This window comes from Podospora anserina, chromosome 4 (assembly GCF_000226545.1).
Source record: "Podospora anserina S mat+ genomic DNA chromosome 4, supercontig 1".
NCBI lineage: Eukaryota > Fungi > Ascomycota > Sordariomycetes > Sordariales > Podosporaceae > Podospora > Podospora anserina.
In genome coordinates, this window is record NW_001914834.1 from 771,294 (window position 1) to 798,266 (window position 26,973).

At 55.0% G+C, this 26,973-nt stretch overlaps 7 protein-coding genes across 7 annotated transcripts; 2 read left to right on the forward strand and 5 right to left on the reverse strand.

Moving 5' to 3' along the window:
• Positions 1–1,645: 1,645 nt before the first annotated feature.
• Positions 1,646–2,881, reverse strand: PODANS_4_2170 (uncharacterized protein; the record flags this gene model as incomplete). The annotated part of the gene is made up of 1 exon (XM_001903805.1): positions 1,646–2,881. One exon carries the CDS (start codon positions 2,879–2,881, stop codon positions 1,646–1,648), a length of 1,236 nt encoding a protein of 411 aa, XP_001903840.1.
• A 1,622-nt stretch (positions 2,882–4,503) lies between these two features.
• Positions 4,504–5,796, reverse strand: PODANS_4_2180 (uncharacterized protein; the record flags this gene model as incomplete). Its single annotated transcript, XM_001903806.1, has 1 exon — positions 4,504–5,796. The coding sequence occupies one exon, from the start codon at positions 5,794–5,796 to the stop codon at positions 4,504–4,506; it is 1,293 nt and encodes a 430-aa protein (XP_001903841.1).
• Positions 5,797–6,561: 765 nt separating this feature from the next.
• PODANS_4_2185 (uncharacterized protein) lies at positions 6,562–7,509 on the forward strand (the record flags this gene model as incomplete). The annotated part of the gene is made up of 2 exons (XM_001903807.1): positions 6,562–7,276; positions 7,388–7,509. 2 exons carry the CDS (start codon positions 6,562–6,564, stop codon positions 7,507–7,509), a joined length of 837 nt encoding a protein of 278 aa, XP_001903842.1.
• Positions 7,510–9,143: 1,634 nt separating this feature from the next.
• PODANS_4_2190 (uncharacterized protein) lies at positions 9,144–13,652 on the reverse strand (the record flags this gene model as incomplete). Its single annotated transcript, XM_001903808.1, has 1 exon — positions 9,144–13,652. The coding sequence occupies one exon, from the start codon at positions 13,650–13,652 to the stop codon at positions 9,144–9,146; it is 4,509 nt and encodes a 1,502-aa protein (XP_001903843.1).
• A 405-nt stretch (positions 13,653–14,057) lies between these two features.
• On the reverse strand, positions 14,058–18,191 carry PODANS_4_2200 (uncharacterized protein; the record flags this gene model as incomplete). Its single annotated transcript, XM_001903809.1, has 2 exons — positions 14,058–15,146; positions 15,246–18,191. 2 exons carry the CDS (start codon positions 18,189–18,191, stop codon positions 14,058–14,060), a joined length of 4,035 nt encoding a protein of 1,344 aa, XP_001903844.1.
• Positions 18,192–22,861: 4,670 nt separating this feature from the next.
• Positions 22,862–24,335, forward strand: PODANS_4_2210 (uncharacterized protein; the record flags this gene model as incomplete). The annotated part of the gene is made up of 2 exons (XM_001903810.1): positions 22,862–23,162; positions 23,221–24,335. The coding sequence occupies 2 exons, from the start codon at positions 22,862–22,864 to the stop codon at positions 24,333–24,335; spliced, it is 1,416 nt and encodes a 471-aa protein (XP_001903845.1).
• Positions 24,336–25,266: 931 nt separating this feature from the next.
• PODANS_4_2215 (uncharacterized protein) lies at positions 25,267–25,878 on the reverse strand (the record flags this gene model as incomplete). Its single annotated transcript, XM_001903811.1, has 3 exons — positions 25,267–25,329; positions 25,490–25,567; positions 25,666–25,878. The coding sequence occupies 3 exons, from the start codon at positions 25,876–25,878 to the stop codon at positions 25,267–25,269; spliced, it is 354 nt and encodes a 117-aa protein (XP_001903846.1).
• Between the last annotated feature and the right edge of the window lie 1,095 nt (positions 25,879–26,973).

Sequence of the window (26,973 nt, forward strand, 5' to 3'; positions counted from 1 at the left end):
AATGTCGAAGCATGTTTTTGGGCAGAAGGGGAAGCGGTCGCAACTGACTGTTCAAAAACAATGGGGAAAGGCGCCTTTGTGCATATGCCCCGCTTCTCGTTTGCACTGACTCCGAGCGAGATATAAACATGGCAAGGTTTTCCCTGTGTTGAGGTGGATGTCACAGCTAAGCGCCGGTACCATTCTGTCGGGATTCAGAACGTCCCCTGATTTGCTGAGACGTCAAGGGTTACACCCAACAGTTGACTCGACCACAGGCCTATCCTTGTGCCAGGAGATCAAGATGCAAGTAGACGCTCGAGACCTTCGCCAACATCAGACAGATGTAGATGATCATCGTTGGTTGAACATCGCCGTTCGGGTACCTATACAAATCTTCACCAATCTTTCGTCGCCGCCTCTAATACCTACTCTACCTACCCACCTACCCCTTCTTTCTCATCATGTTTTCTTTGTCAAATCTACAGCCTCCTTTGCAATGGCCATCCCTCTTCTGTCCATACTTTGCTTTCACGCTTTCAACAGGTTAAGCCAAGCGTCGTTCTTCTCACACCACACGAATGCAACAACCCTCATCCAGCAGAAAAGGCAGGGAACCGTTCTGGTCACCAAATACTTCACCCTTTTCTCAACAGGCGACCCCTCGAGCATTGGGACAGCCAACACTGGTTTCGATTGTCGCGTCGATTTGATCCACGACCTCTGGGGTTTCTGTCCGACCTCTGTCATCTCAGCCACTGACTGCGGCCTGGCAGGCAGCTGTGTTGACAAGCATGGCTGTTCGAGAGGATGCGGGTTTACCAACGCTGCTCTGACAACATTTACTTGGTTTGTTCTGCCTGCCCTGCTTTTGCCCTACACAGAGCTAACGATTTCGTTGATGTAGCTCTGATGCCTCGGCGCCATTTTGCTCTACAGCGCTGCTTGCTCTCCCCAACAACGTTGGTCCATTTACCTATCTGGCATGCGGGAAGGGTCCCAGTACCGACAACTATTTCGCGTTCACGACAAGAGGTGAAACCACTACCATTTCGACCACGTCTATGACTACACTGCTTCAAGACACGTCGACGTCGGCTAGCTCCGCTATCCTCCTTACGCTGGTTGACTCGTCGACTTCCGATCCGGGGTTTCCGACCTCTTCAGATGAAAGGACGAGCCAGTCTAACACGAAAAGGGACGTGAACACCCAGCCAAACAACACTGGCGCCATTGTAGGCGGCGTGATAGGCTCCATCGCACTGCTATGTGCGTCAGGCATTGCCAATAGTCTGGCTACTGAGACGAAACCGCAACAAATCCGCTATTCCAAGTTCCAGGCCGCATACCAATTCTACCCCTGAACATGTCGATCAGAAATCAGCGGACCACAAAGTGGCGACATGGACACATTACAACAGCGCTGGCTGGGGCCCTCAGGAGTTGCCGGGGCATCGCCATGGCGCACAGAACACAGACCCCGTTGAGCTACCTGCGGTGTACCAGCAGCACAGACCATAAAGCACCATGAAATACAATTTATAATGCCTTATTATAACAAACCAAAGAGCTCTGATACCATCTCAAGTTGTTGGGTAGCGGCGTCAGCCTCCGATCGATGATTACGAAGGGTCTTAGAAGGCACCTCCTTTATTCATACCGTTTCCTACATCACAAGACCAGCAACAACCCCCATCAAACCCACCAACAGCCCAGCTCTCACACTGCCCCTACCCACCACTCCGCCCGCAGGCACGGGTACCTGATTAGATTGTGTAGGAGTGGCTAACAACCCACCAGTCCCCGGCCCAGTGGTAGGAGGAATCGTCACAGTGACAGTGCCGCCACCAGCAGCAGTAGTAGTAGCGTCATCCCTATCCGGAGTGGTCGTCGTGACCACCTCACTCTCCTCCACCTTGGTCGTGGGCACATAAACCGGAGAGGTATAGCTCTCCAGCCAATACTTTGTACAATTCCCATAACAAGTGTGCCCATCCGCAAAGTAAGTCGCAGAATAACTCTCCTGCCCAGCCCAAACCTCCTTATCCCCCTCCCACACCTCCGTCCGCAACCCCACGTCCCGCTTCTTCTTCTCCCACCCCTGAGTATCGGTGTACTCGGTCAAGGTGACCGTCCTCCTCTCCCCCCTCACGGTCCCCCTGCACCGCGGCATGAGATACGCATCTGCCCTCCAGGTGATCCCCTCGTGCACAAACGTGCTGCTTCTACGCCCTTCGTCAAAGTACGTGAACTTGACGTCACCTTCAGGACAGCAGTGGACAATTTTCTCCACGACGTCGATCGCCTGGGTTCTTGTGCCGTCGACTGTCCTCCAAAACGGGTGCCAGGTTGTGGAGGTGGCGACGGTGTAGCTGACTGGGCAGCCGACGTAGCTCACGCCGGTGGCGCCGCCGGGGCGGAAGGACCAGGCGGCGTAGCAGTCTGGGTTGTATCTGTCGTAGGGGTCTCCCAGCTGGACGGCGGTGCACTCGGGCACTTTTGGGGGACTGACTGTGACGGTGGGTGAGGGGCGGGTGTCATACGCCCAGCAGGTCTTTTCTACTGCGTAGAGGTCCTTGCCGATGCCGCATGATGCCGGGGGCGTGAACTGGGCGTAGGTTGTCGGGGTGGCCATTTTTGAAGGGTGCCCGGTAGGCTGAGAGACAAGAGAGAAGGTGAGAGTGGAGAGAGGAAAAGATGGGGTAAGAATGGGAGTTATTTTGTCTTGTTTAAAAGCCAAGAAAGCTAGCATTGAACCCTTGCTGCTCTCCATTCCTGAAGAGACGGGCAAGGGGGTGATGCCAAGGCCGGGGAAAGGCGCTATCGAGTGAGGCGCGTTCGATGTTGGTGCGACACACTGCCTTGGCATGGGGGTTGTGATTGAATCTCTGAATGGCCTCATGGCTTTGTGAGTGCTCGGATGAGACGTGTCGACCAAGCAAATCAAGAGGACTGATCCCCTCGAATTCAACCTCGATGGTATCAATCAAAACATCGTGGGTCGCTGGGACATGTTTCTGTCGGCCAACGTATCACAAAAATACCTGAGCCAAGGCACAAAGTTGCACCACTAGCACCCAACACATCACCAACAGGATTGCAACCGCTTCACCCTGGACACCAGGTATCCTGCATGTCGTCTAGGCCCCAAACAGCACGGATTGGTATCACTCCCGAAAGAAGCTGAGCTTGTGAACCGCCGGCAAATCACCTGAGCCTTATCCATACCTTACCTACTAAGGTACGCAGCCGCCCGGTCCCAGCAGTTCCAATCACAGGCCTCTCAACTCCTTCCACCTACCCATCTCTGGCTCGTCGTAATCCTTCTCTTGTTTTGCCTCTCTGAGCTCTCCAGGAGTGAACGTGGCGATACGTACCTTATATCAGCTAGCTCTTTCCACTTGAGATGAAGACACGCAGAGGAATGAATGGGGAGTCTTGAATCCCGTAACATACATGCCGACGATGATGTGCATCCACCTCTTATCCGTGCCGGATTCGTACATCCGTGGCGTTTGCCTCTTTTCTTCCTCCAGGGCATCTATTCGACACCGCTGCCATTCGATCCTTCCTTCGAGGCAGGCTCTCTGATCGAGGTGGAAACTCAATCGTGGCGTCACAGAAGCGGTTGAAATGGTTTGCTGCGCGCATTTCTCCGGTGTTGACTGACATGCTCGGCGTAGTCCGGGTTTTCTGCAACATGAATGGCTGTGGGACAGCGGCAATGGTCACTGGCGCGCAAAGTGAGGCAAAAAGTGGTGAGAAAAGTGACGAATGGTGAAATTTTAACAGGGAAAAGAGAAGCTACAAAAAGTGTGAAATACAAGCCCCAATCCGGAGAGACCACAATGGTTGCTCTTTGGCTTTCCCTTTGGCTTGGATTAAGTTTAGAGTAGCCCGCCAGCCGCAACCATGGAAACCACACAGATGACGAAACCACAGCACCTGGAGGCGTTTCGAATACCTGCTCGGGCTAAGTTCAAGGCCCACATATGGCAACAGGTAGGTGCCGGAATAACAAAAAGGATGAACTTGCTCGCAGCGCCATATCGCACAGGAAGCTCAGACCTGTCTTTTTCTGTCTTCGGGGTTGTTACATCGCCGTCGGTTGTAAGCCATGTTGGCCAAAATTGTCTTGGGCGGCAGGGAAAATCGAGTCCAGGTCATGAGAGCCTGGCAGCCCGTGGCTCTTGACTTAGGACGGGCCATGATGAATGCTTGACAGCCGAGGGTGCGCTCGATGAGGGCGTCCAACAGTCGATAACGGAGTTGGAGAAGCGTTGCGGGAAAAGATCATAACGGGCGAAAGTTTACCGCCACCTTCAACAAAACACCCATCAGACTTGAAATCGTAACCTAGCCCTAACCTTATCAGGTGTCACATCAGACGTCATTCCATCAACACGTATGACTAACACACCAAGGCCTAAATTTGGTTTACAACTGTGATGTTCTCCTCGCAAATTGAACAAACCGAGCAATAATGTAAGACGTGCTCGGCTTCCCTCAGCTCACAGCTTACCGCTACAAATTCGAAACCAGGAGCTCCGGCCAAACCTTTGTCAAGTCCGGCATAGACTGGCGCAGCAGCAGACGGCCCTGACCATCATGGTAACTGTTGCGAAACCGAGAGATATGCTCAATCCCCTCGGGCAACCGGAACAACCAGAACCCGAACGTCGGCATCCACCCAGCAGCACTCGCACCCCCAGCTCTCTTCTGCTGCAAACTGAGATAGTTCTGCGCCGTCTCGACATCAAACACGTAGTTCTGCGGCTTTGGCACTGCCTCCCTCACAAAAGACTCCCACGTCAGAGAGCTGTCGACCGAGTATGTCAAGCCGCACGAATACCGAGTCCGGGGAGGCGGGTTCGACCCCAACGACGGCACCCCGAGCACATCGAGAAGGCGATTCCAGTCGTTGAGCGTGCTGTCGAGACCGAACCAGTAGAAGCTTGCGTTCTCTCTCAGAGCATCAAGGACACCAGGGCGCGGATCGTGGGCGATACGGTCAAAGCCAGGGGACGCTGACCAGATGGGCAGAGGGCTATCATGAAGCAATCCGAACTGATCCTCGTCAGGCCGGTCACCATCTCGGACGACAGGCGTGCGGAAAACGAAGAAAACCTCCCTCAGTTGGGCAAGTGTTTGTTTCAAGGCCTTCCTGACTTTTGGAACAAGCTTGGACGCCTCAAAAGAGGCGTCAAACCGCACCGCGCCGGCCCTCCAGTCCGCCTTGGCTGGGTCTCTGTCAAGTGCGAGGTTGAGCAAGCCGACATGTCGGCGGTCATAAGTTGTTTTGAGATGGTAGAGGAAATTCGACGGCGTCACAAGAGAAGCCGGGTTCTCCCGGTCGTTGCCTTTGGTGTGGAAAATGTGGAGGAAGTCGTGTTCAGGGTTGAAGTAAAGGACCCCATGGGGGTGGGCGACTGGTTGGGCTTTGATCTCCCAGGGTTTGATGAATCTGCAAGGAAGGTGTACGCGATAGAACAGCAGTGCTTCATGCCTAGCTTCCCTGTTGACGCGCATCAGCTTGCTGATGGTTTTGACACCGCCAACTTCAGCGATGAACTCCTCGCCATTTGGCGTGTCGATGTTGCTCTCGATGACGTAGCGGCTTTTGGCTTCGTGGAGTGGTGTGAGCACCACCTGGATGATTCGTTGGCGTTGTAGAGAGGTCCTCCAAATTTTGACCCGCAGTTCTGCAGGTAAGAATGAGAACAATGCAAAGGCATCATTCATCGCCTTGCTTTCGACAGGGCTGGTGGTGTTGTGCTGGAAAATGGAGAGCTTTTGCAACGGAGTTATGGATGCCATGTTGATGGCGGTATGGATGGGATGAGAAGGATGGGACAAACGGAGCAATGACGAAGTGGTGGGAGCGGCGGGCTCCTCTGATGTAGACGGCACCTTTGCTATGGAAAAGCGCGGGATGGACGCGGGTAGGTGCTTCCTCGTAGGGAGGCTACTGTTCCTCAGCCCCCGTGATCGACCACATGCAGCATCAGTACGGCAGAGACACAGGCGAGTATAGCTGAGCCATCCGCGACATCATGGAGAAGGTAGATGATGTGTATTTCCAAGGAAAAACAAGCTATGAAAATCCCGCAATATTTGACTTCCAAAATGCTGCTGATAGGGAGCCAGCCTTCTGCTAATGCCTACAGCAACCGCCGAGGATCATGAAATAAACCAGCCTAGGCGGTGGCTGCGCTAATTATGCTGTGCTGTGTCCGGAAGGCTGGCAATTGGTGTAGCAAAGCAGGCCAAGGCATGTTTGGCTTCAAGACATCAGCGGAAAGCAGTTGATCGACTGGAGGAAAGGAATCTTTTTGTGGGGCTACGGAAGGTCTCGGAGGTTGTGGAATGCTTCGAATGCATCGTCCGCCTCCTAAACGTCGGAAAAATGCTAATTCGAGGATGCCAGAATCCTCCGGATCGATGAATTTCTGACCAACCATGCTTCTTTTGGAAAACAGAGATAATCGCTGACGCAACCAGGTACAGTTTCCTTGCAAGGGGTTTATTTTAAGAAGACTACGAGGTCTGTTGATAGAAACATAAGATATATAAAGAGCGTAAATGAAAGTAAGAAAAGTAAGAAAAGGTAAGCCAAAGAACTTTGTTTCCATACGGTGCCCATCCTCTTCCACTGCAACCCCTTCCCCCGAAACATCAAATCATCAACAACAACCTACTTCCTCAAGACGAAGACTGATCGTGAATGTCAAGGATGAACACGGACTGGCGGATAAACCCCTCATCCCCGGTAGACTGCTGAAGGCGAAGCCGGGCGTCATTGAGCTTGATGCTGACGGTGCGGTCCTGGGTGGCGGTGAAGCTCTGGCTGTAGGTGAACCGGTCCACCTCGTTGAAGCCAACAGCGGTAGGTCCGACAAACTCGAGCGCGGGAGGGTCGGTCTCGCCAGTGGGACGTCCCACGGTGGTGGGGGAGATCACGTAGTTGCGCTGCACAAAGGCGGAAACACCCGCCTCTGGCAACGAGACATCGCCGATGAGCGTGGCGACAGCGTTGACGGTGCTACGGCCGACGGGGTGCGTTACGCGGAAGTCGAGAGAGCAGAAGGTCTCGCGGGGGATGGGGAGCTGGGCGAAGAAGCGGTCAAGTGTGACCTCCACGGACCTGTTGTCGGCGCTGAAGACGGGGCGGATGGTGGCCGAGTTGCACCCATCGCCAGTGGCAATGATTTGGCGTGTGAACACGACACCTTGAGCCAGTGCGGTGGCGGGGAGGAGAAGAGTGGTGATACCGAGGAACTTCATCTTGAGGACTTGAGTGAGTGGAACTAGTCTTGGGTTTTGAGTGTGAATGTGAATGTGGGTGTGAGTGCGAGTGTGAGTGTGAGTGTGAGTGTGAGTGTGAGTGTGAGTGAAACAATTCCTCCAGGGCCGAGGGTTGTGCTCCTACTTATGCTCGAGACCCGCGGGGTTCCAAACAGAAAGATCACCACAATATCAGCGGCATTCGAAGCCTGCCCGCTTTACTCGTACGCTTCACATGATCTGTAACAAGCATCACAGTCCGAGTGTCATGCCGAACCTGACAAGTCCCAGCTTACATGAATCGTGATGGTCAGAAATGTGAAAGCCATAGATTATCGATGAGCAGCACTGCAAAATCTCGGTGAGCATGGCTGATGCTCGGCCCACGCTCCATCAGTCAAGCAATCCGGAGGTCCCGTCGTGAGAATGGCGTCATCCAACATTTGGAAGGGTTCCTTTTGGCCGTTAGTATCCGGAATGACAGCTCATCTGATCACGAAGGTGTAGACTAGTCTCGGAGTCAGCTTTGAGGATGGGATGAGAGCCAGACATCTGAACACTTCATCAACCGTTTGTCTCACATCGGCTACACCGACAGACCGAAACCATCCATGGACGAGATCTTAGAACAGTGGATATTGATGATTCAACGAGTCCGAGCAGTAGGTCATCATCATGGGTGATGAATAGCTGCTCTAAGCAGGTAGGAGCTTGACGAAACTGTGGGTAAATGTCCAACGATTCCAAAAACTTCCAGCAAGAAATGAGAATACTGTCGAAAGAATAGCATCATATCCTAGATACATTCCTTATAGCACCATCCACGATGATATAAGTAAGTAAATATCAACATCACCTAGTTGAGAATCTTCTAACCATTTCCCCGGGTACTTTGGCGGACATAACTGCCCGGTCTCTAGGGCTCTCTGGAATGACACTCTTCAGGTGCCACAAACCAAACTACGCCCTCATACTGAGCACACGAGATCAGGAAACAAGCTTTTCCAGGACAACGTTACGTCCCCAAATCACGGGAACCAACCAGTCAAGCCTTGAAACATCATCCACTTCCTCTAGAACCAGACCGGCCTAAATCCCCGTGTAACAGTGAGCTCAGGCTGAACTCTGGTTCATCACCCCAACACTTGGTGGCGCAGGCTGACGTCGCATACATCAGTAAACCAGTCACTTGAGCCTCAGACAACGATGTCGTGTTCCCAATTTTTGATTTGTCAAAACCTTCCAGAAGCAAAAGAGTCCGAGATGTCGGGTCCATGTGATGATGGGGGGAGAGAAAGCGTGGGGGTGAGTGAGTTGAGACCGCGCGAGGTATATATCCCACGCCCCGTCATCCCAGATCCGTGGTTCAGTGTCGTATCCCTGACCCAAGGTGGTATTTGCTGACACAATGAGTGAGGCTTGAACGGCCAAGGTTTTGGAAGTTGTCGGCCGCTCGCAGTCCGCGGGGAGAAATCACGACAGAGGGATGACCAGGACAGAGAGGGATGGTGGGAGTTTCAAGGATGTCAGGGAGCAGGATTTGGGTCTTGGATTCTCACCGAGACGGAGATGGAAGGAGATGAACCTGCAGTCGAACCTCGCGTTCATGTATCAGGGGGCGGGGGGTCTCTTCAGTTGATGGAATATTATTATCAAACTAGCGACTACAAGTTAAGGCCATAAATCTATATAAGCCATTCAAATCATTAACAAGAGCACACCATGAACAAAGGGAAGAAGCCAAGGCATAATAATAACTTTTCCTCCAGCCCAAACAAACATTACGTCCAACCCATATTGACAACATTCTTTTTTTTTTTTTTTTTTTTTGCTTTCCCATCATTCTCAGGGCATATACACAACTTCAAAATCCAAAATCTTTACACCACCTCCTGCACCCTAGTCACCACCACCTTTTCCTCCCGCTGCTTACTGGGTGCCTTGCTCAATCTTTTCCCCCTATACGGCGTCCTCCCACTGGTAAACTCCTGCCACCTCGCACTCTTCTTCCTCTGCAGGCCCCCCTGGTTATTCGCTTTCAAACTATCCTTCTTCTCCCCCTTCTTCAACCACAACTCCCCCTTCCACCCAACCCTCCTGGCGTCAAACAGCGCCTTGTCCTTCCTCATCCCGGCCAAATGCCACTGAATCCAATACATCTGCTCATGCTCCCTAAGGTACCTCTTCCCATGAAACCCCCTAAGCACCATCTGCCTCCCGAGCAACCCCAGCTTCCTCCGGTCCTCGGCCTTGTCATACATCCGCTTGGTAAGCCACTTGACATCCGTAGCCGTCAAGGTATCCGGCATGAGCAAATGAGGCGGCACCGAGCCCCGCTTGTCAACATCACCCGCGAACTTGGCCCAGGGACCAGACATGGCCAACATGGCAATCTGCGCCCTGGCCAAAGCGGTCGGATCATTAGGCGGGACAACCTCGCCGTACCTCACGGACGGGTCATCCGGGTTGGTGAGCACCAAAGCAGTCGCGCCGACAGCCGTCGCCACAATGGGGACACCCGCCAGGGCAGCCTCGGCGATGGCAAGCGGCAGCCCCTCCGAAAGCGACGAGTTCATAAACAGCCACGCGTCCTTCAGCGCCTGGTCCGGCTTGCCGAACCCCTTGAGGGTGACGTGGTTCGTCAGGCCGCACGACTCGATCAGCCGGCACATGTCAATGTCGTACCCCGGCTCCCTGTCTCTCGCCCCGTAGACCAAAAGCTTGTACTCGGCAAACCCGTACTTGTTGACGATGACGTCGGCGGCCAGGATGGCCGTCTTGATGTCCTTGATGAACTGGACGTTTGACAGCATCACCACGGTGGGGGTGTCGGTGCCGACCTGCTCGACCGGCTTGAAGGCGTCCATGTTGCTGACGCCGTTGACGATGGGGTCGATCTTGCGGGCAAACGTCTTTTTGTGCGAGAGCCGGTTGCCATCGGTGCCGAGGTCTTGCTCCCAGATGGGGTTGAAGACGGGCGTGCACGGCAGGACGACGTCGGCGTGGAAGTAGGCCAGCTTCATGGCGAGGCCGATGCCGGACAGGAGCATGGACTGGACGGGAAGCGGGAGGGTGGACTGAGCGGGGGAGATGTTGAGGCAGCACTCTCTCCAGAGGATGGCGTGGTCCCAGATGCCAAAGGTGGCCCCCCGCTTGTACTTGAGCAGCATGCCGAACAGGCTGCTGATGCCGTGATGTGTCGACTGGAAGACCTTGGGGCAGTCCTCGGGGGTCTGGACCGAAAAGATGAAAAAGTACGAGCAGAAGATCTCGAGAGTCGCGCGAAAGTCGGTCATGGACGGCTTCTCAACTTCAAAGTAGGAGCTCGGATCAACAATGTTGTCGTCGTCGTACTCTGTCAACCAAGCCTCCACCCACGCAGACGCCACCTCCCTTGACTTCCACGCCTTGTTGTAGTCCTTGTGCTCAAAGAACTCAAAGATGCCCAGCATGGCGTTGCTGTAGTGGATCATATCCTGCTTGGGAATATGCCTCGACCTCGCCCCCTTGACAAAAAGTTTGATCAAAGGGACAAACGTGCCGGCAATGTCCCGATAGGTATCCGTCACAGCAATCTTGGCATCCACCTCCGACTCAAGCAGATTGTCAATAACCCCATGATTCGGCGTCCTCCCGTCCAACCCCCACAGAGGCAACATCTTCAAGCTCTGCACGCTCTTCTCCACCTGAAACCTCGGGATTCCATACTCATTCGCCGACTCGGCCAACACATGATTCCGGATCGTGCTGTGCCCATTCACCAAATCCCTCCTGCAATTGCTCACCCCCCCGGGGGAATCCGGCCAGCACCCAATGTCATTAAAAATAACCGATATCCTCTCGTGCGTATCCCTAAAGCAATCGCCCGGCCTCATCGTAAGCTGGTTCGCATCCCTCCCCAACCCCATAGCATACAAATCCGAGTACTTGATCGGCAGCAGACAAACCTCCGAGACGTCCTTCTCAATCTCGATCGCGCTGACAATCTGCTCAATTGCCCCGTCCAGCGCAGCCTTTGCCTTGTCGAGCTGACCAGCGTTTCTCGCGCTCCAGTACTTCTTGAGCAGGGGCTCCTCCCGGAGGATGAGCTCGTCCATCCAGCAGGCCGCGATCGCGTCCAGAACCCCGCCGCCCTTGCGCCAGTGGTCCCAGAGCTCGGTTCTCAACCACCACGTCGGCACGGGCCGGTAGATGGTCTTTTGCCGTCTGTACAGCCACGCGGCCGGGTTCAGGACCGAGATCCACGACATGCTGTGCCCGCAGAAGCGCGCCATCCGCCGGACGTGGTCGACCCGGTGGTGGATCAGCAGGTCGTCGTTCTCAAAGTAGTGGTCGTTGGGTCGTTGGAGGAAGAGCTCCTCGTGCTGGAAGACGACGGGGGGCTTGGCGACGGCTGCTGCTGCTGCTGCTTTGGTGTTGTCCCCTTGTTCCGAGAGCAGCACCGTCATCATGACGGGGTCGCGACGGTGTTGGTAGTCGCTTGTGGTGACGTACTTCTTCCCGGCGATGGTCCTGACGACGCGGCAGACGCGGTCCGAAGGGACCCAATTCAGCTTCTCCGAGGAGAGGTCTTCGCGGAGGGGCGTGCCCCAAAAGACGGCCATGCTGTCGGAAGACGAGTTGTTGTTGTTGTTGTTGTTGTTGTGGTGGTGGTGGTGGTGGTTGGCGGTGGCTGGCTTGAACTCGGCTTTGAGGATTTCGTGGTTGCCTTTGGGGCTGGACTTGTAAAAGTACTGGAACGAGTACTCGATCCCGTCGTAGGCCATGGTGCCGTGGGTGACGCGTCCCTTCTTGTCGTAGAAGCACTGCTTGGTGTGCTTCTGGTCGGAAACGACCTTGCAGCTGGGGTACCGCGACTTGGTGCTGTCGCCATACGTGTAGGTGGTGACAGTGTCACCACTCTTGGAGATATCGCGCCGGGTGATGAGACGAGAGGCGTTGTCGTAGATGGCAGTGGCAAGCGGCTTGTGCTCCTCTCCCGGCTTGGTCTTGAGCGCGCCTTCAAACACCTCCAACGTCATCGAGTTCTCACCGGGTCGGGACGCAAAACCAGTCACGACCTTGCGGCGAAGCTCGGCGGTGATGCGGTCCTTGACCAGGGTTCTGGAGACACCCTTTTTGGCGAGGCGGGAGATGTTGACCAGGGCGGCATGGCGGTAGATGAGCAGCAGAGATGTGATGGCGTTCTTGACCCAGCGGCATCCTCTCCAGATGAGCGTGATAAGGTACATCAGAGGTGTGCGCATCCAGGGGTAGTGCCGCAGGTTGTACCAGAGTTCTCGCTCAAGGTGGGAACCGCCTCCGGAGATGATACCAACCCATTTTGCCAGCGTGACGGGGAGATTGATGATGCGGGCAAAGAAGGGAGTAGACTGTCTGGTCTTGCCTGAGCCAGGGCCGGCGAGGATGTCATTGCCATAGTTGGGTGGAGTGCGAGTACCCAAGACCTCTTCAGTCTTGCTCAAGATGAGGTTGCAGAGCTCGACTTGGAAGTTGACCGAGGAGATGTCGAGACCCCTCTCATTGAGCCACTCCAAAATACCGTTGGAAGGTGAGAGCTCCGCGCCCATCATGCGCTGGAACATGGAAGCACGAACAGCAGGTGGCAGGAGCTCCCACTCAGAGTCGATCTCGACGCCAAAGCAGAGGTGCTTCATCAGCATGCGCTGGGTCGTCTCCTTGACGATGAGGAGACTAGTGTAATCATCGCCAGCAAGCTGAAGCTCGATTCGTTTGGACAAGGACTCGGTGCCAAACAGGATATGCTCAGCCTGGATGGCCTGGTCGGCAGTCAGGCCAAGGGAGGCGCGAGCAATGTGATGCAGGGTAGCCTCGGCGATGATTTGAGCAGCCAACAACTCCCACGCCTCATTGCCCAAGTCCATCTCCCCAAGGCCGGCGACATCGATGTAGTGGATTTCACCAACCTGCTTGCCAATGGACACAGCATCTTCGAACCCGCCCTCAATAAACGCCGAGCGGGAGCACATGTTGACCTGGATCTGCTTGTCCTGCCACAGCTGCACCGTCGTCTCAAGCAGCTGCCTAGCCCAAGGAGCCTTGTCAAAGTTCGCCGAGGGCCGGTCAAGACTTGACCGCAAGAAGGCGAAGACTCTCTCTGGCAACCCAGCGGTAGCTTGCGTGAAGATGGGAGTACCAGGCAGGTCCCTCCAGTGGGTCTTCTCCGACGTGGCGGGGGGTGCGCCCAGGCGAGGCTGAACCAACGTGTCAGCCTCGTCAACTCGACCCTCGCCATCCTTGAACTTGGGTCTGCCAAAGTCATACACGGCCCAGATGGTCGTCGTCGCTGCCGCCGTAAGCGAGGCAACGTTGAGCGCGATGGCGTCGGTGAAGAACAAGCCGTTGCCATGAAAGACAACGTGGAGCATGCACCCAGTGATGAAGCCAAAGATGGCAGAGACGAGAATAGCCGCCAAGTGAGACGAGGGATCCGTGGTGAAGCAGCGGTTGAACTATATATACACACCCCAGCCGGTTAAACGATGCACAAAAAGACGAGGTCTCGGGATGTTGTTGCACACTTGTCCCGCCTATGGGGAAACGTACCTGAAACAGTATCACGCCTGAATAGCCCAACAGGTAAATGTAGTACAGTTCGAGCATCTGCGCATCGTCGACGAGGGTCCAAACAAGCATCGTCCCGGTACCCATGATGAGCATCAGTCTCCGCACCAGCCGAAACAGCGCGGAGAAATAAAGCCCTCTCCGCTTTCTGTGATCTCATAGTCAGCTTCCCCCTCTTTCTCACTCCAGGAGCACGGCAGATAAGGTACTCACCTCTCCCACTCCCCACTCACGCCCTCCGCCTCCCCCAAGCTCCCCAGCCCCTCCTCGCTCAAATCATACTTTGCCTTCCAGTACTCCCTCAACATGCTATCCAGCATCATCACGCTCGCGCAAAAGTACAGGATCGCGAAGCAAATCGCGTACCTCGATGTAAACGTGGTAAAGTAGTCAATCGGCGCCGAGTTGGCCGCCATCGCGATGCTCACCCACCGATCCATCAGACAAATCAGAAACAAGCCCACATTCTGCCCGATATCCAGCTTGCCGTACCGAAACAGCATGAAGATGCTGTGCTCCTTCAGTCCCTGCGCCATCTGCTGCTGGCGCTTCAGGGCCTGGGAAAGCTGCGAGAACCAGGCGACAGAAAACATCTCGGCCGGCTGGTTGTCTTCGGTGGCGTCCTTCTTCATGAGCCAGAGGATGTAGGGCAGGCCTTTGACTATCCTTCTGATCAGAGGGTCGGGAGTGATAACCGTGTTCTTGAGGTGGCCAAAGTTGGTGCTGCCTTGGGTGATTGTCTCGCGAAAGGCCTGCAGGGCGAGCTTCTTGAAGTTGTCTGGGTTTTCCGAGAGGGAGTCAGACACCGACGAGGTGCTGCTGCTGCTCTGGTTGCCGGACGATTGTTGCTTCTCCAGCCGGGTCGTGTACCAAGTCAGAATGTCCTTCTCGGTAAACTTGGGCACGTTGTCGAGCCAGTTGATCCACTCGTGGCAGAGGCTGCGGTATTGGATCAGGAGGAGGATCAAGAAGCCGAAGCCGACCGAGAGGTAGATTTCGAGGTCGTGGCCGTTGAGGTAGGTCGACACGATGGGGGAGATGAAAAGGAGGGGGAGGGTGCGCCAGAGGACGGTGCGGCCGGACGTGAGGGGGGTGCCGTGCTGGTGCATGGTGGCCATGATTCCCAGCACGTTCAGATACGTCGAGATCAGCACGAGGTACGCAAAATACGTAAACGCCGGCGCGACCCCGACCTTGACGATGTGAATCACCGTCCCGACAACACCCACCAGCAAGGTCAACGCAAACCCGCCAGCAAGACGCTGAACGTGGAAGAAGACCATGTTGTTGTAGGCATACTACACCTCATATGTCAGCCACTCAATCATCACAAGCAGCAACAAAAGAAAAAGAAAAAACTCACATTGTAGAGGTAGTAATTTCCCAGCACTCCCCACCCACCCCGTCACCCCCGCCGAAAGCAACAAGCTGATCAACAAGGCATAACACGCCGCCGACAAATACTTCTCCCCCATGTACGCCGTCATGAACAACCCCCTCCCCAAAAACGTCAGCAGCACAATGTCCAACATGGCCGGCAGGCAAAAAATCGACAAGGCCCCAAACTCGGACGTCGCCCTCCTCATCCCCTGCACGGCCTTGAACACACTAAACCCCTGCCTCGCCGGCCCCTCAGGGTCAATCTTCCTGATCCCGGTGGACGGCTCCGGCTTGGCATACACCGTCATCAACCCCTTCTGCTCCTTGGTCAACGGCGGTGGCGGGTCAGCCGCGAGGAACTCCCGGTGACGGGCGTAGATGATCCGACCCAAAGCACGCGGCGGCATGCCGAAGTAGAGCTCACACTGCGACCCGAGGACCCAGAGCTCGGAAAAGACGGCGGCCTGGTCGGGCTGGGAAAAGACGGGGCAGTGGTCCGTCGCTTCAATGTAGACGTCTTCCAGCGCCGACTTTCGCAGCGCGCAGAGAAAGAGGAGGATGACAAACTCGGCGTTGGGGTCGACGTGCTTGCTGTCGTGGAGGCAGTTCAGGGGGTCGTAGGCGAGGGTGAGGGCCGAGTTGATCGTGTTGAGGGGTTCAATGTCGCCGACGAAGAGGCAGTGGTCGACCAAGTTCTCCATCAGCTCGTGCAATTTGAGGAGGTTGCCAAGGGAGGGAAGTCTTTTCGCGCCCAAGCGGGCAAAGTGGGAGAGGCGGTTTCGCAGGAGCTGCTCCATGGTGATGGTCCCCTCTTGATACTTGCGGGAGTGGGCGTCGTTCCACGAGGCGACGGAGGTCTCGTCGAGGAGGAGAACCCGGCAGTCGTCCTGGATGGGCCGCTTGAAGGCGTGCTCGACTTTGCTGGTTTGGAGTCGCTGCAGCAGGCTGAGGGCTTCGGCCGGGGTCGAGCCCTGGATGGCTGTCCTGATGCTCAGGGGTACCTCTGCCGTCGAGGTGGGATCCAACGCCTTCTCCAACCTCAGCTCCTCTTCGAACCGCTCGATGCGGGTCAACCCGTGGTGGGCAAACCAGGTGTGAAGGATGGTGCTGACATCCCAGGGACACCTCCGCGAGATGTACAACCTCACCCCCACCTTCTCCTCCCCCTCGACCAAAAACTCGCTGCTCACCCCCCAAAACTCGGCCGCATTATCCGGGATACTAAACCCCGTCGCGAGCCCCTTGTAAACAACAACCTTTTGCTGCTTCAACCCCTCATAAAGCGCATTGACCAAGTACGGCTCGGCAGAACTCTCCTGAAAAGCCCTGAGCTGCTCAACAATCTTGTTGATAACCACCTCATCCACCACCTCCAACATCTCCAACTCCCTCAGGTGCTCCTGCGTAGCCAGCACCGCCTCGTAATGCTCAGCAGTAGCATCAACATGAAGCGGCACACACCCCAAACAGGAAACCTCCTCCCCCGCCCCCGTCCCGTCCCAGAACCCCACCAACGAACCCGGCATCTCATATTCGCCCCCAGCACCACCTCTTCCAGCCGTAGAGGAAAGCAGCGACAACCGATGCCTGTCCACCTCCTCCACCTTGTCGTCATCCCCCTCCCCAACCGCCACCCCCTCCAACAACACATCTATCTCCGGCAAAAAATCTTTCATCTCCTCCAAATCCAACCCCGCCACCTCTTCTGCCCCTTCTCCAAAATAAACCCCCTTCCCCTGCCCCATCCACACCTTTTGCAAGTCCGTCGTCTCCGGCTTCCTCAAAACCTCAAACCCGCTCACACTCCTCCCCATTTCTCCCCCGTTGGGGCCATGGGCCAACACCCCCTCAAAATGCCTGGCCAGCTTCTCCCCCCTCACCACCACCGCCGGGCTGGGCCTGACATCCCAACGATCCCAAAACCCGACGAAAAACCAGGGCCGGTCGGACCTCTCCCCAAGAACGCGGGACATGAGGTTGCGGAGGGGGTAGCTCCGGAAGAAGTCACGTCTTGTTCCGTCGGGGAGGATACACGCGTTTTGGATGATCAGACCGGCCACGAGGGACAGGTCGACGTGGGAGAGGGGTAGGGAGTCTGCCAAGTCATGGGGGAGGGTGATGAGGGTGGGGATGTCGATTTCTTGGAGGCGGGTCAGGAGGTCGTGGAGGATGACTACGTCTTGGTTGTTGTCGGAGGTGGTGGTGGAAGGGGAGGAGAGGGAGATGACGACCCCGGAGGCGGAAAAGTCATCTTTGATTAGCTTGGTAAGGTACCGGACCCAGTTGGGGAGGGTAGTTCTTGTGATGTGCTGCAGGGCGACAGAGCCGAGAATCACAGGTTTATCCTGCGAGTTGCCAGGTCCTATCCTGGGGGGGTTTGTCCTGATGGGAGAGGATGTCGAACCCAGTGATCTCAGGGGGACAATGTAAGCGTGATGAGAGGGGTGCTCATTCTCACTCCCCAAACCACCACCACCATCCGCCAAGATGGCAGCAGTGTCCTCGCCCTCGCCCTCGCCCTCGCCGAGAAAGTGAAGATGCTGAACCGACGACAGCAACTTCGCTTCCGTGGTGCTCGTCGACGGGAGGGACGTCAACGACCTCGACTTGTTCTTGGTTTTACTTCCCAGTATTGATGGGGGTATCCTCCTATTAGGGCATGTTAGCTTGATATCAAAACCGAGGTGGCGATGGAGGCAGACATACCTCTCTGTCCCGCTCCGTCGACGACTCCAACTCCTCCCCAACACCACCAACTGCTTGATCACAAAGTACAGCACCGGCAGCCCCAGGCACACGGCCCCATACACCAGCGTGAACACCTGCAGCGGCGTCTTGAGCCGGTCCTCGGACGGTATCACCTTGTTGCAGTAGACCTGGCGTTGGTCGGTGAGGTTCCCGTCCGGGTTGCATTCCTTGACCACCGGGTCACCCGACGTCGGTAACTGAAAGAATGAGGCCATGATGGCGATATGGCGGGAGGGTGTGACAAGCAGAAAGAGAAAGAAACAACAAGAAAAAAACTAGCACTAGTGACGATGCGGGTGCGTACTTGGAGATGGGTAGGTATCCCGCACACGCACGCACACACACACACACACACGCACGCACACGCACACACACCGACGACGCTAACAGATGATTAGGGATTACTATGTCATGAATGAATAGTTAGACTAGGTAAAGTGACACACACGATGATAGGGAACGACGGGATGCTGAAAGCAAGGCAAGGCAAGATAGTGTCGGTGCTGGTTGCTGGTGCTGGTGCTGGTGCGGTGCTCTCACACCTGCATGACAGAAGGTAGGATGGATCATGTGTACACACCGGTATTATTTCCTCCTATTCCACATTCCCCCCCAAGAGAACAATAACCGCCCTTTCCGACGGGATATCCAGAACAATCGACGACGAGATTGTTGCCGAACCCGACCCGTGTGTGCGTGTGTTTCTCGTACTATGTGTTGATTGTCGACGACGCCAAGGTATAAATTTACCTCAACCTCATCAAACCCACCACGCACTTTGTTGCCTATCACTGGAGACGACGCAGGCGACGATGTTCAAGAAAACGAAAGTAGAACTTCCCCAAGGCCAGAAACAAGGTGGCCCACGAGAATCAAGACGACGACGATCCTGCAGAAACGAAAGACAAGATGACGGTGAAGAGATAGGATGGGGTTGACCGACAATGGGGGAAGGGGCCAAGGGGTCTAGACAAGCCACGAGAGGAGATAAAAAAAATGGATATTAAGGGAAGGGGATGTGGTGATCAGTGTGAGCAGATCCCCATTTGTTTGTTTGACGAATGACAACGAAACCCACCCACGGCGAATTCTTGGCCCTCTCTTTGCTTGGTTACTTGGCTCCAAGATGAGCTTGATGAGCTTGTTCGTCTCGCCTCGCATGGACCCGGGATGGGTATCCATCCAGCCACAACATCCGAGGGAGACCCAAGCCTTCCTTTTTCCCCCAGCCGAAAGAGTCAAAGGAAGAGAAAAAAAAAGCCTCCTGGCTGAACTAGGGCTGCCGGACACCCCGGCCGTTCATTGTGGTCACACACCACGGTGGCGGCCACCGAATGGCCAGGCGCCAAAGACTCGTCAGAAAGAAGAAGCAGTCCGTTATCCATCCCGGACATGTTGTTGTTCTCTTGGACGACTTCCGGTTTCGAAAAGAGGCTGAGACACAAAGTGTGATGTAACATCTGCTTGGTTAAGGCAAAGCTTGCGGGATGCGGGTGTGGCGCCCTCACTACTGAAAGACAGCAGCTGTGCCAAAGAGAAAGCTGTCTCAGCAAGGTTCTTGGTTTTCTTGGTGCCCAAAAGCAGGGCAACCAAATCCGATATCCCACAGTTTTGCGGCAAATACAAACCTCGAGTTCGGCGTCCGAGTCCAGGTCCCAAGGAGGGAAAGGGAGCAAAAAAAAACGAGGGGGGGGGGGGCTTGGTTGTGTCCGTCCTCGCTCGGGGACCACCAGCACACAAACCACACAACCACCCACCTACCTACCTACCTTACCCTACCCCACCGAACATACATATCTCTCTTGCCCCTTGCAATGTAACAGCGGGTCTGTTCGCCGGTCAACTTCAGGGAGAGTCGACTCAGACTGAGTCGCATCCCAAAATAACGCAGAGAGTGGTACGGGTACGGAGCTAGATCTGCAACCCTTTTAGCGCATGTCCACGTGGATACACGGTGAGGGTTTGAAGTTGCACAGTTTGACTTGGTACAACGTCAGAGAAAATAAAAAATAAAAATACGGGCTCCGAATGAAATTGTCTGGTGTGCCTTTTTTTCTCTCCCTCCTTCTTTGTGTGGCTTGTGTGAGCTGGCCGAGGCCAAACTCCGCTGTGCCCACGTTTGCCGTTCGCTAATGTATGCTGTTGGTTTTGTCGATGGGACGCAAATACAATGGATGTGTCCCAAAGGGGAACAAAGGGAACAAGGGAATATAGGCAAATAACAAAATATGCATCTGTTGAGGTTTCGCCCCCACGGCCCCATTGTTTTGTCCAGTCCAGGTGTGGACAGTTTTCTTTGTGAACGTGGTGTCGGTGAGCTTCGTTTCTGGTAGGGCCAAGATCTAACGTGGACAACCAACGCTCGCTGTCAGCTAGTTCAGCCTGCCTTGCTTGGGCATATGCTAGCTTTTCCCGCTAGGTAAGCACTGGTAAGCTAGCTGCTGCGCACTAACAGCACTTCCAGGTTCCCGATAATCCTTTAGGCCCGAATTGTCATAGCAAAAACGGCCGGCAGTGTACGACAAATGGCGCCGACGTTGGCATCGGAGCGGCTGATGGCTTTTTTAGAAAAGAAAGCAAATACGATGAGAATGGGTGAGATGGGAGATTGCGCGCGCTCGGTTGTCGGTTAACGGTACGGCTCCCTGCGTGGAACGTCTGCGAGTCTCCCGTCCATGAGAGAAGAGTCGATGGGAGCTGGAGCTGTGTGTGTCTGTGTGTGTGTGACAGTATCGGGGGGGAGGCGCTTGGGCGCTTACCGGGGCTTTTGTGCTCCCACAATAAGAATATTCCGGAACCTGGGCAAGGATCGGCACCTCAGTTGCCGGCCTGTCATCAAAAGGCTGATCGGGGAGCAAGGGGTCAAGCTGATAGGCCGCTCTCCCCCATATACGCGCTAACGCACGGCGAGATCGAAGCCCCACGGAGATCACTTCTTGTGGTGTGGTTGCCAAGCCCAAGGTTGCTCTGACTGTTAACTTGGTGACTTGTTGGCGTTCCTGTCTTCCGTTTTCGAGTGACATTGCAGCTCCAGACGAGACGAGATGCAGCTTCTCTCCTGTACAGTACTCGCCGTATGTAACCCCGCCCGGCCAACGTCGAGCCTTGTCTGTGACTGTCAACCACTTGTTTCTCCACGCGGCCGTCGACTTCGTTCGTTGGAAAGAAAAGAAAAAGAAGAAAGAATTTTTCTCGTGTTGGCTTTTGGGCGTCCTGCAAGATTTTCCCCAGGTCGGGACAAATTCCGAAATGCTCGAATCGAATTGGGCGAAGCGAATCGCCTTATTCTTTGCCAAGCTCCCTCGAGGTCAAAGAAAAACAGGTACGGATACGATACAAAGGTACATTCAACCATCCAACCTCACAGTCCAGTCTGGACAATTATGCAATGCAAGGACCGTCCATCACATCCCCAATATTTCCCCAACCTCGACTCAGAAAGTCTCGCCCTGATGACCAGACCTCGACTGAGTCCTCGCCCATCGGCAAACCATCTGGTCTGGTTTTGGGCGTGGGTTGGATGGCGTTTTGGCGCCATGTCAGGTTGTCATGTCTGTGAGGGAACGCTGTGCTGGTACCACAGAGCTTGTCAGATCAAGTCTTGTCCGAGCACCTTACCGGAATCATCCCAGTACCACTTCCAATGACGTGATTGCCGTCAGCCGCAACGCTCAAGTGGGACAAGCCTGAGAGGGAGAGAAAAAAAAAAAAGAGAAGCAATACGGAGTATTCGCCAAGGATTCCGTCGTGCCCAACAGGGCAGGCGGGCGAGAATATCACCATCTACTGCGTGTACAGTTTTGTTTTCGGTGAACTGTGTCCAAGGCCGTCAGCGCCAACTCGCTTAGCTTGAGAAAAGTCGTAAGAGTTTTCTTTTATACGGATGTCACGGTTAGGTCAGCCAGGAAGCTACCCACCCGGCACAGGAGGCTCTGTCTAAGAAGAGCCTCTCTTCCACCTTCTGTTCCTGAATCCCGTCCTTTGATGTATTGTTTATTCTTTTCCACAGCGGGGCCCCGGCTTCTTCCATAGCAGTCAATAGCCTAAATGGCTCACAAAGGGCACAATCGCAGAGGGCAAAGCCACGCCGCACAGCACAGGGAGGATGTGAGCTGTGCTGAAAGAAGCTTGCTGTTCCTGATGGTGTGCCTGTGTATCTCGAGTTCGAGTCCAGTCCAGTCCAGTCCAGTCCCATCCCGCACCGCCATGGCAATCAGGGCATATTTGTCGGGTGCTCCCGGCCCTTGTGGAGCTGAGGAGCAAAAGACGTCAGCCCGAATTGGAAAGAATTCCGGCCGTGGAGTTGCTTTCGTGAATAGGCTGAGTAGTTGATGTGATTGTCTCTTTCTGCGGAGCCCTGTGTTTTGTGTTCCGTCGTGTTGTGGCCAGTGAAACGAAACTGAGTGGGATGAAGTCGAGACCCCAAGGCGGTAAGCCCGACCCGGGCCTAAGGAACCCTCCACCCCCCTCCTGGGCCCCCCCTGGACAGTTCTGGACAGTCTGGCAGAAGGTCTTGCCCATCCGGTTGCGGCCAATGCTTCCATTCGAACCATTGCCGCAGTGGTCGTGCATGGTGCCGTGGAAGTAGGGCTCCCGGAGTACCGGGACACATGGAGCAAAGCGAGGACTCCACTGCCCAGAATAGCACCTTGTTGCTGGCTGGCAGAGTCAGGCTGATAAAGCCGGCCTAATTTTTCCCTTTGCCGTGATTCATATGTCTCATCAGTGAGCTTTCTTCCGCAGTCACGGCAGCCCCGGTACCGTGTTTTTAAATACCAAGCCTGGCATCCCTATTCTGTCCTTGCATGTTTCGTTAGCCCTATCAAGCCTCCCATATATACCATACACACACACACACATACACACACAACCAGAAGCAGCAAGCATGTGGCCCGGGGATTCCACCGACAACCTACCTGTTCAACCTCCCAGCGGACTTGACGACATGGACAACGACCACTACGCACACTCGGTGAGCTCTTCCTCGCCGTCGGACTCACCCGCCGCGAGCTCGCCGCTCACTAGTCCCGACTTGTCTGAGGATGGCTTCGACATTGATCGTTCCCCATCACCACTTGGTGGTCGTGAACAAGAAGCTGGCAGCCCCAAGTTCACCCTCGTCATCGGGGGTCTTGGGTATATCGGATCACACACCGTGTTGGAGCTCCTAAGAGAGGGGCACAATGGTATTGTTCTCTCCCCCCACCTTTTTTGCCGTCTCGTGCTAACCGTGCCGTCTTGCAGTCATCATTGTCGACAACCTCAGCAACAGCTACCAGACCATCCTGGACAGCATCAAGACCTTGACGGCCAAGCACTGCAAGGCCAATGGCAGGAGGATGCCCTTGATCCACTTCCACCGTCTCGACTATCGCAGCCGATCGATGCGGTTCCTCATCGAGAGCTACACGGACCTTGTCATGTCGATCGACGGCAGCGGCAGGCAACGCATGACGTACCAGTCCCGCATCGAGGGGGTGATCCACTTTGCGGCTTACAAGTCGGTCGAGGAGTCGATACGGCGGCCGTTGCAGTACTACCAGAACAACGTCTGCGGGCTCGTATCGCTGCTCCAGCAGCTCGACAAGTACAACATCCACAACTTTATCTTTAGCAGCTCGGCGACCGTGTACGGGTCCAAGGCCAACACGGGCGAGCCGCTGCGGGAGTCGGACCTGATCCACCACGCCGAGGAGCGGGTCGACGAGTCGACGGGCGAGCGCATCGTGACGCAGCCGTCGGCGGTGGGCCTGTCGTGCCCCTACGCGCGGACAAAGTACTTCAGCGAAGCTATTCTTGCAGATGTGGCGGCCGCGAACCCGGCCTGGCGCATCGTGGCACTGCGCTACTTCAACCCCGTTGGCTGCGACCCGTCGGGACTGCTGGGGGAGAACCCGCGGGGGGAGGCGACCAACCTGTACCCCGTGCTGACACAGGTGCTGACGGGGCAGAGGGAAAGGCTAAACGTATTCGGCACAGACTGGGCGACGCGGGACGGCACGGCGGTTCGAGACTACATCCACGTCCTGGACGTGGCGCGGGGCCACATCTCGGCGCTCGGGTGGAACGGCGATCGCGGGGGGACAGGGTTCCGCGCCTTCAATCTCGGGAGCGGCACGGGCACCACTGTGCTCGAAGCAGTCCGGAGCCTCGAGGCCGCATCGAAAAGGACTGTCTCACTGGACTGGGCCGGACGAAGACCAGGAGACGTTGGCGTCTGCGTGGCGTCTACCGAGCGAGCCAGCAAGGAGCTGGGGTGGTCACCGCGGGAGAGCGTCGCCCAGTGCGCATCAGATCTGTGGAACTTTGTCGAGAGGACCTTGGGGCTGCAGCAGCAGCAGCAGTCAGTCAAGGTGTGATGTCCATCCCGTCCTGTCAGGCCAAAGCAAGCCAAGCCAAAGCCAAGCCAAGCGACTGATTCCCTTCGAGGATGTGGTTTCGTTTCGGGATCGGGTGGATGTCGGTATTTTTTTTTCTTCCTTCGATGGGGTATAATGCTAATGGGTAAAATTGGCGATTGATTGATTGATTGATTGATTGATTGATTGATTTGATTGATCTGTTTGATGGAGGGTCGGTCGCGGTGGTCGTTTGACGTTGCGGTGTTTTGGAGTCGCGGACAAGGGTCGACAGCTGAGTGAGTGGGACGCGGCACACACATCTCTGCCCTCTGCCACCTGGCAGACCCAGGGCAACCTCAACTGACACACCTCACCTCACACACACCTGAAAAAGGCACAAACACACACACACACACACATTTTCTGTTTCATTTCATTTTCTGTCTAAACGGGGAAAGGGATTTGCATTGGGGTTTCCTAGGTTTCCTAAAAATGGCTGCGACTGTCTTTTGTTTTCTTTTGTCACTTTTACAGTACATTAGGCTACGGAATAAGGATACACATTATACCTACCTAGCAAAGCAATCAAGGAAAATGAAATAAACAATGCAATTGTTCAATTCCCCTTTGCTCCCGTCCCATGTCTTTTCTACACTATATACGACACCTTGGCGTTGTCTTGGACTCTCTTGCGTGTGGATCTCGCCCAGGGCTTGTCCCTTCTTGTCATTTTCTTGTCAAGAGCTTGTATTTTCTTCAAGAAATGTGCCCGGTAGTGTAGGGGAAGCTTATATTGAACCTTGCTGGTTGGGCGTCCCCCAAGAAATAGAGATTAATTGCTGTCAATTGCTACATGCGAACACGGCTGGCCTCGGCACAAACGGCACCGGGGAACACTCCAAAACTTTTTTAACCAATTACATTTCTTCTGTTCAAATATTTTCCCCCTTCAACTTCTCTCCTCGACCCCTGGCAGCCCTAGGCCGCTAGCTTCACATGCCAAGCGATCCTCCTGCATTCAACACTTCTGTTCAAGGCCATGATCGTCAGCAACTGTTCGATTTCTGCGCAGAATACTTTGGATAGATTGAGCGAACGAGACCCTGACGGAGGCACGCGACCGGCCACGTCAACACAACAAAGAAAGAAAAAAAGAAAGAAAAAAATCTTACCTTAGCCGAGGGCTTTGGGCATCCTCTCTGCGATTTCAAGTAGCACCCCTCGAGGTGGGCTGCCTTGCACTCGCACAGCTACGGTAATATCAACATCGAGATAAGTCAGCATGGATACCATACTACGACTCTGACGCTGCCGGCAGAACAGTGAAGATGTAAGAGAGCAAACTCACCGACTTGCCCTGCAGAAACGTCGGACACCGGTCGGGCTCGCAAACACAAGCCAGACGAAAGTCATGCTTGGGGTGTTCGTGCTTGTTATGCTTGCCTTTGCCCTTGGCAGCTCGCATCTCCAGCATGTTCACGTCGGCCGGTGAGCTCGAGTGAGCCAGCACCGTCGACGAGAAGGCAGCAGCAACTGCAACAGCAACCAATGAGAGCTTCATGCTGGGCAAGCGAGCGAATCAGGCCGAGGTAGCAGCAGCACTTGGGGCGATGAGATGAGATGGTGGTGTGGTTTTGGACGCGCAAATTCTGCTGCTCAAGAAATCTTGGCTATGAGGGGATCAATATATCCAAGCACATCAGAGTAAGCTCCCAAGTTCTAGCCCCGCCTTCGCCCTCAGCTCTGCTTTTTGACGTGGCGACTAGTTAACGCCGTGGACGGCGGTGGCTGCTCCCGCCCTACAACACCACCTTTTTTTTTTTTTGTTTTTTTTTGTTTTTACTTTTCTGAGTTCTGACCCGAGCTTCTGCGCCAGAGGCGGCTGACGGAACAGTCCAGGCACGACGCCAGGCACAAGGCACAGAGGACATGTTCCCACTCTTCCGCTGCCGCGCTGCCCCTCCCATTTCTACTGGACTGAGACCGATTGACACATCACTGACGAGAACTTTTGAGTGTTTATGGCTGAGGTAAGACAAAGCTCAGGCTGGGAGCCCAAAGTTTCCGAGAATCAACCCATCACCTTGTGTAATCGAACGTCGGGCGTAGTACAGCGGAACTCCGTTTTCGATGGCACGTCAAAATGGAATCACGCCAACGTTTTCTTCTTGCGGCACATCCCACCCCCCCCCTCCTCCTTCCTGGTGTAAGGTAGCCCACCGCATCCACCCACCGACCCGAATATCCAACCCCCCCTGAAGCTCCCCTTGCCCCCTGTCCCCTGTCCCCTGTCCTGTCGCTTCCTCTCCCCCTGGTCCTCGGACCCTCCAACCACAGAAAGCAAAATCGTGGATGAACCGCGCGGCACCCCTCTCTTGCAATTAAAGGGGTGTGAATGAGCCAGGGTACAGAAGTGACCCGTCACATTTCCCTTGCATTTATCCAGGAACAAAGATTGTGGAGAAAAACAATGAGGCGAACATGGGGGGCGCATTCGGCCGTGGGAACGGGAACTACAGCGATCTGATGGCCATCCAACCTCACCACCTCACCTCCACTCGCCGGCCTCCACCTCCGCACACCTTACCCCAAAATAAACCTCATGATCGACATGTCTCCAAATTCACCAACACACATGGCGCTATTGAAGCTCAGC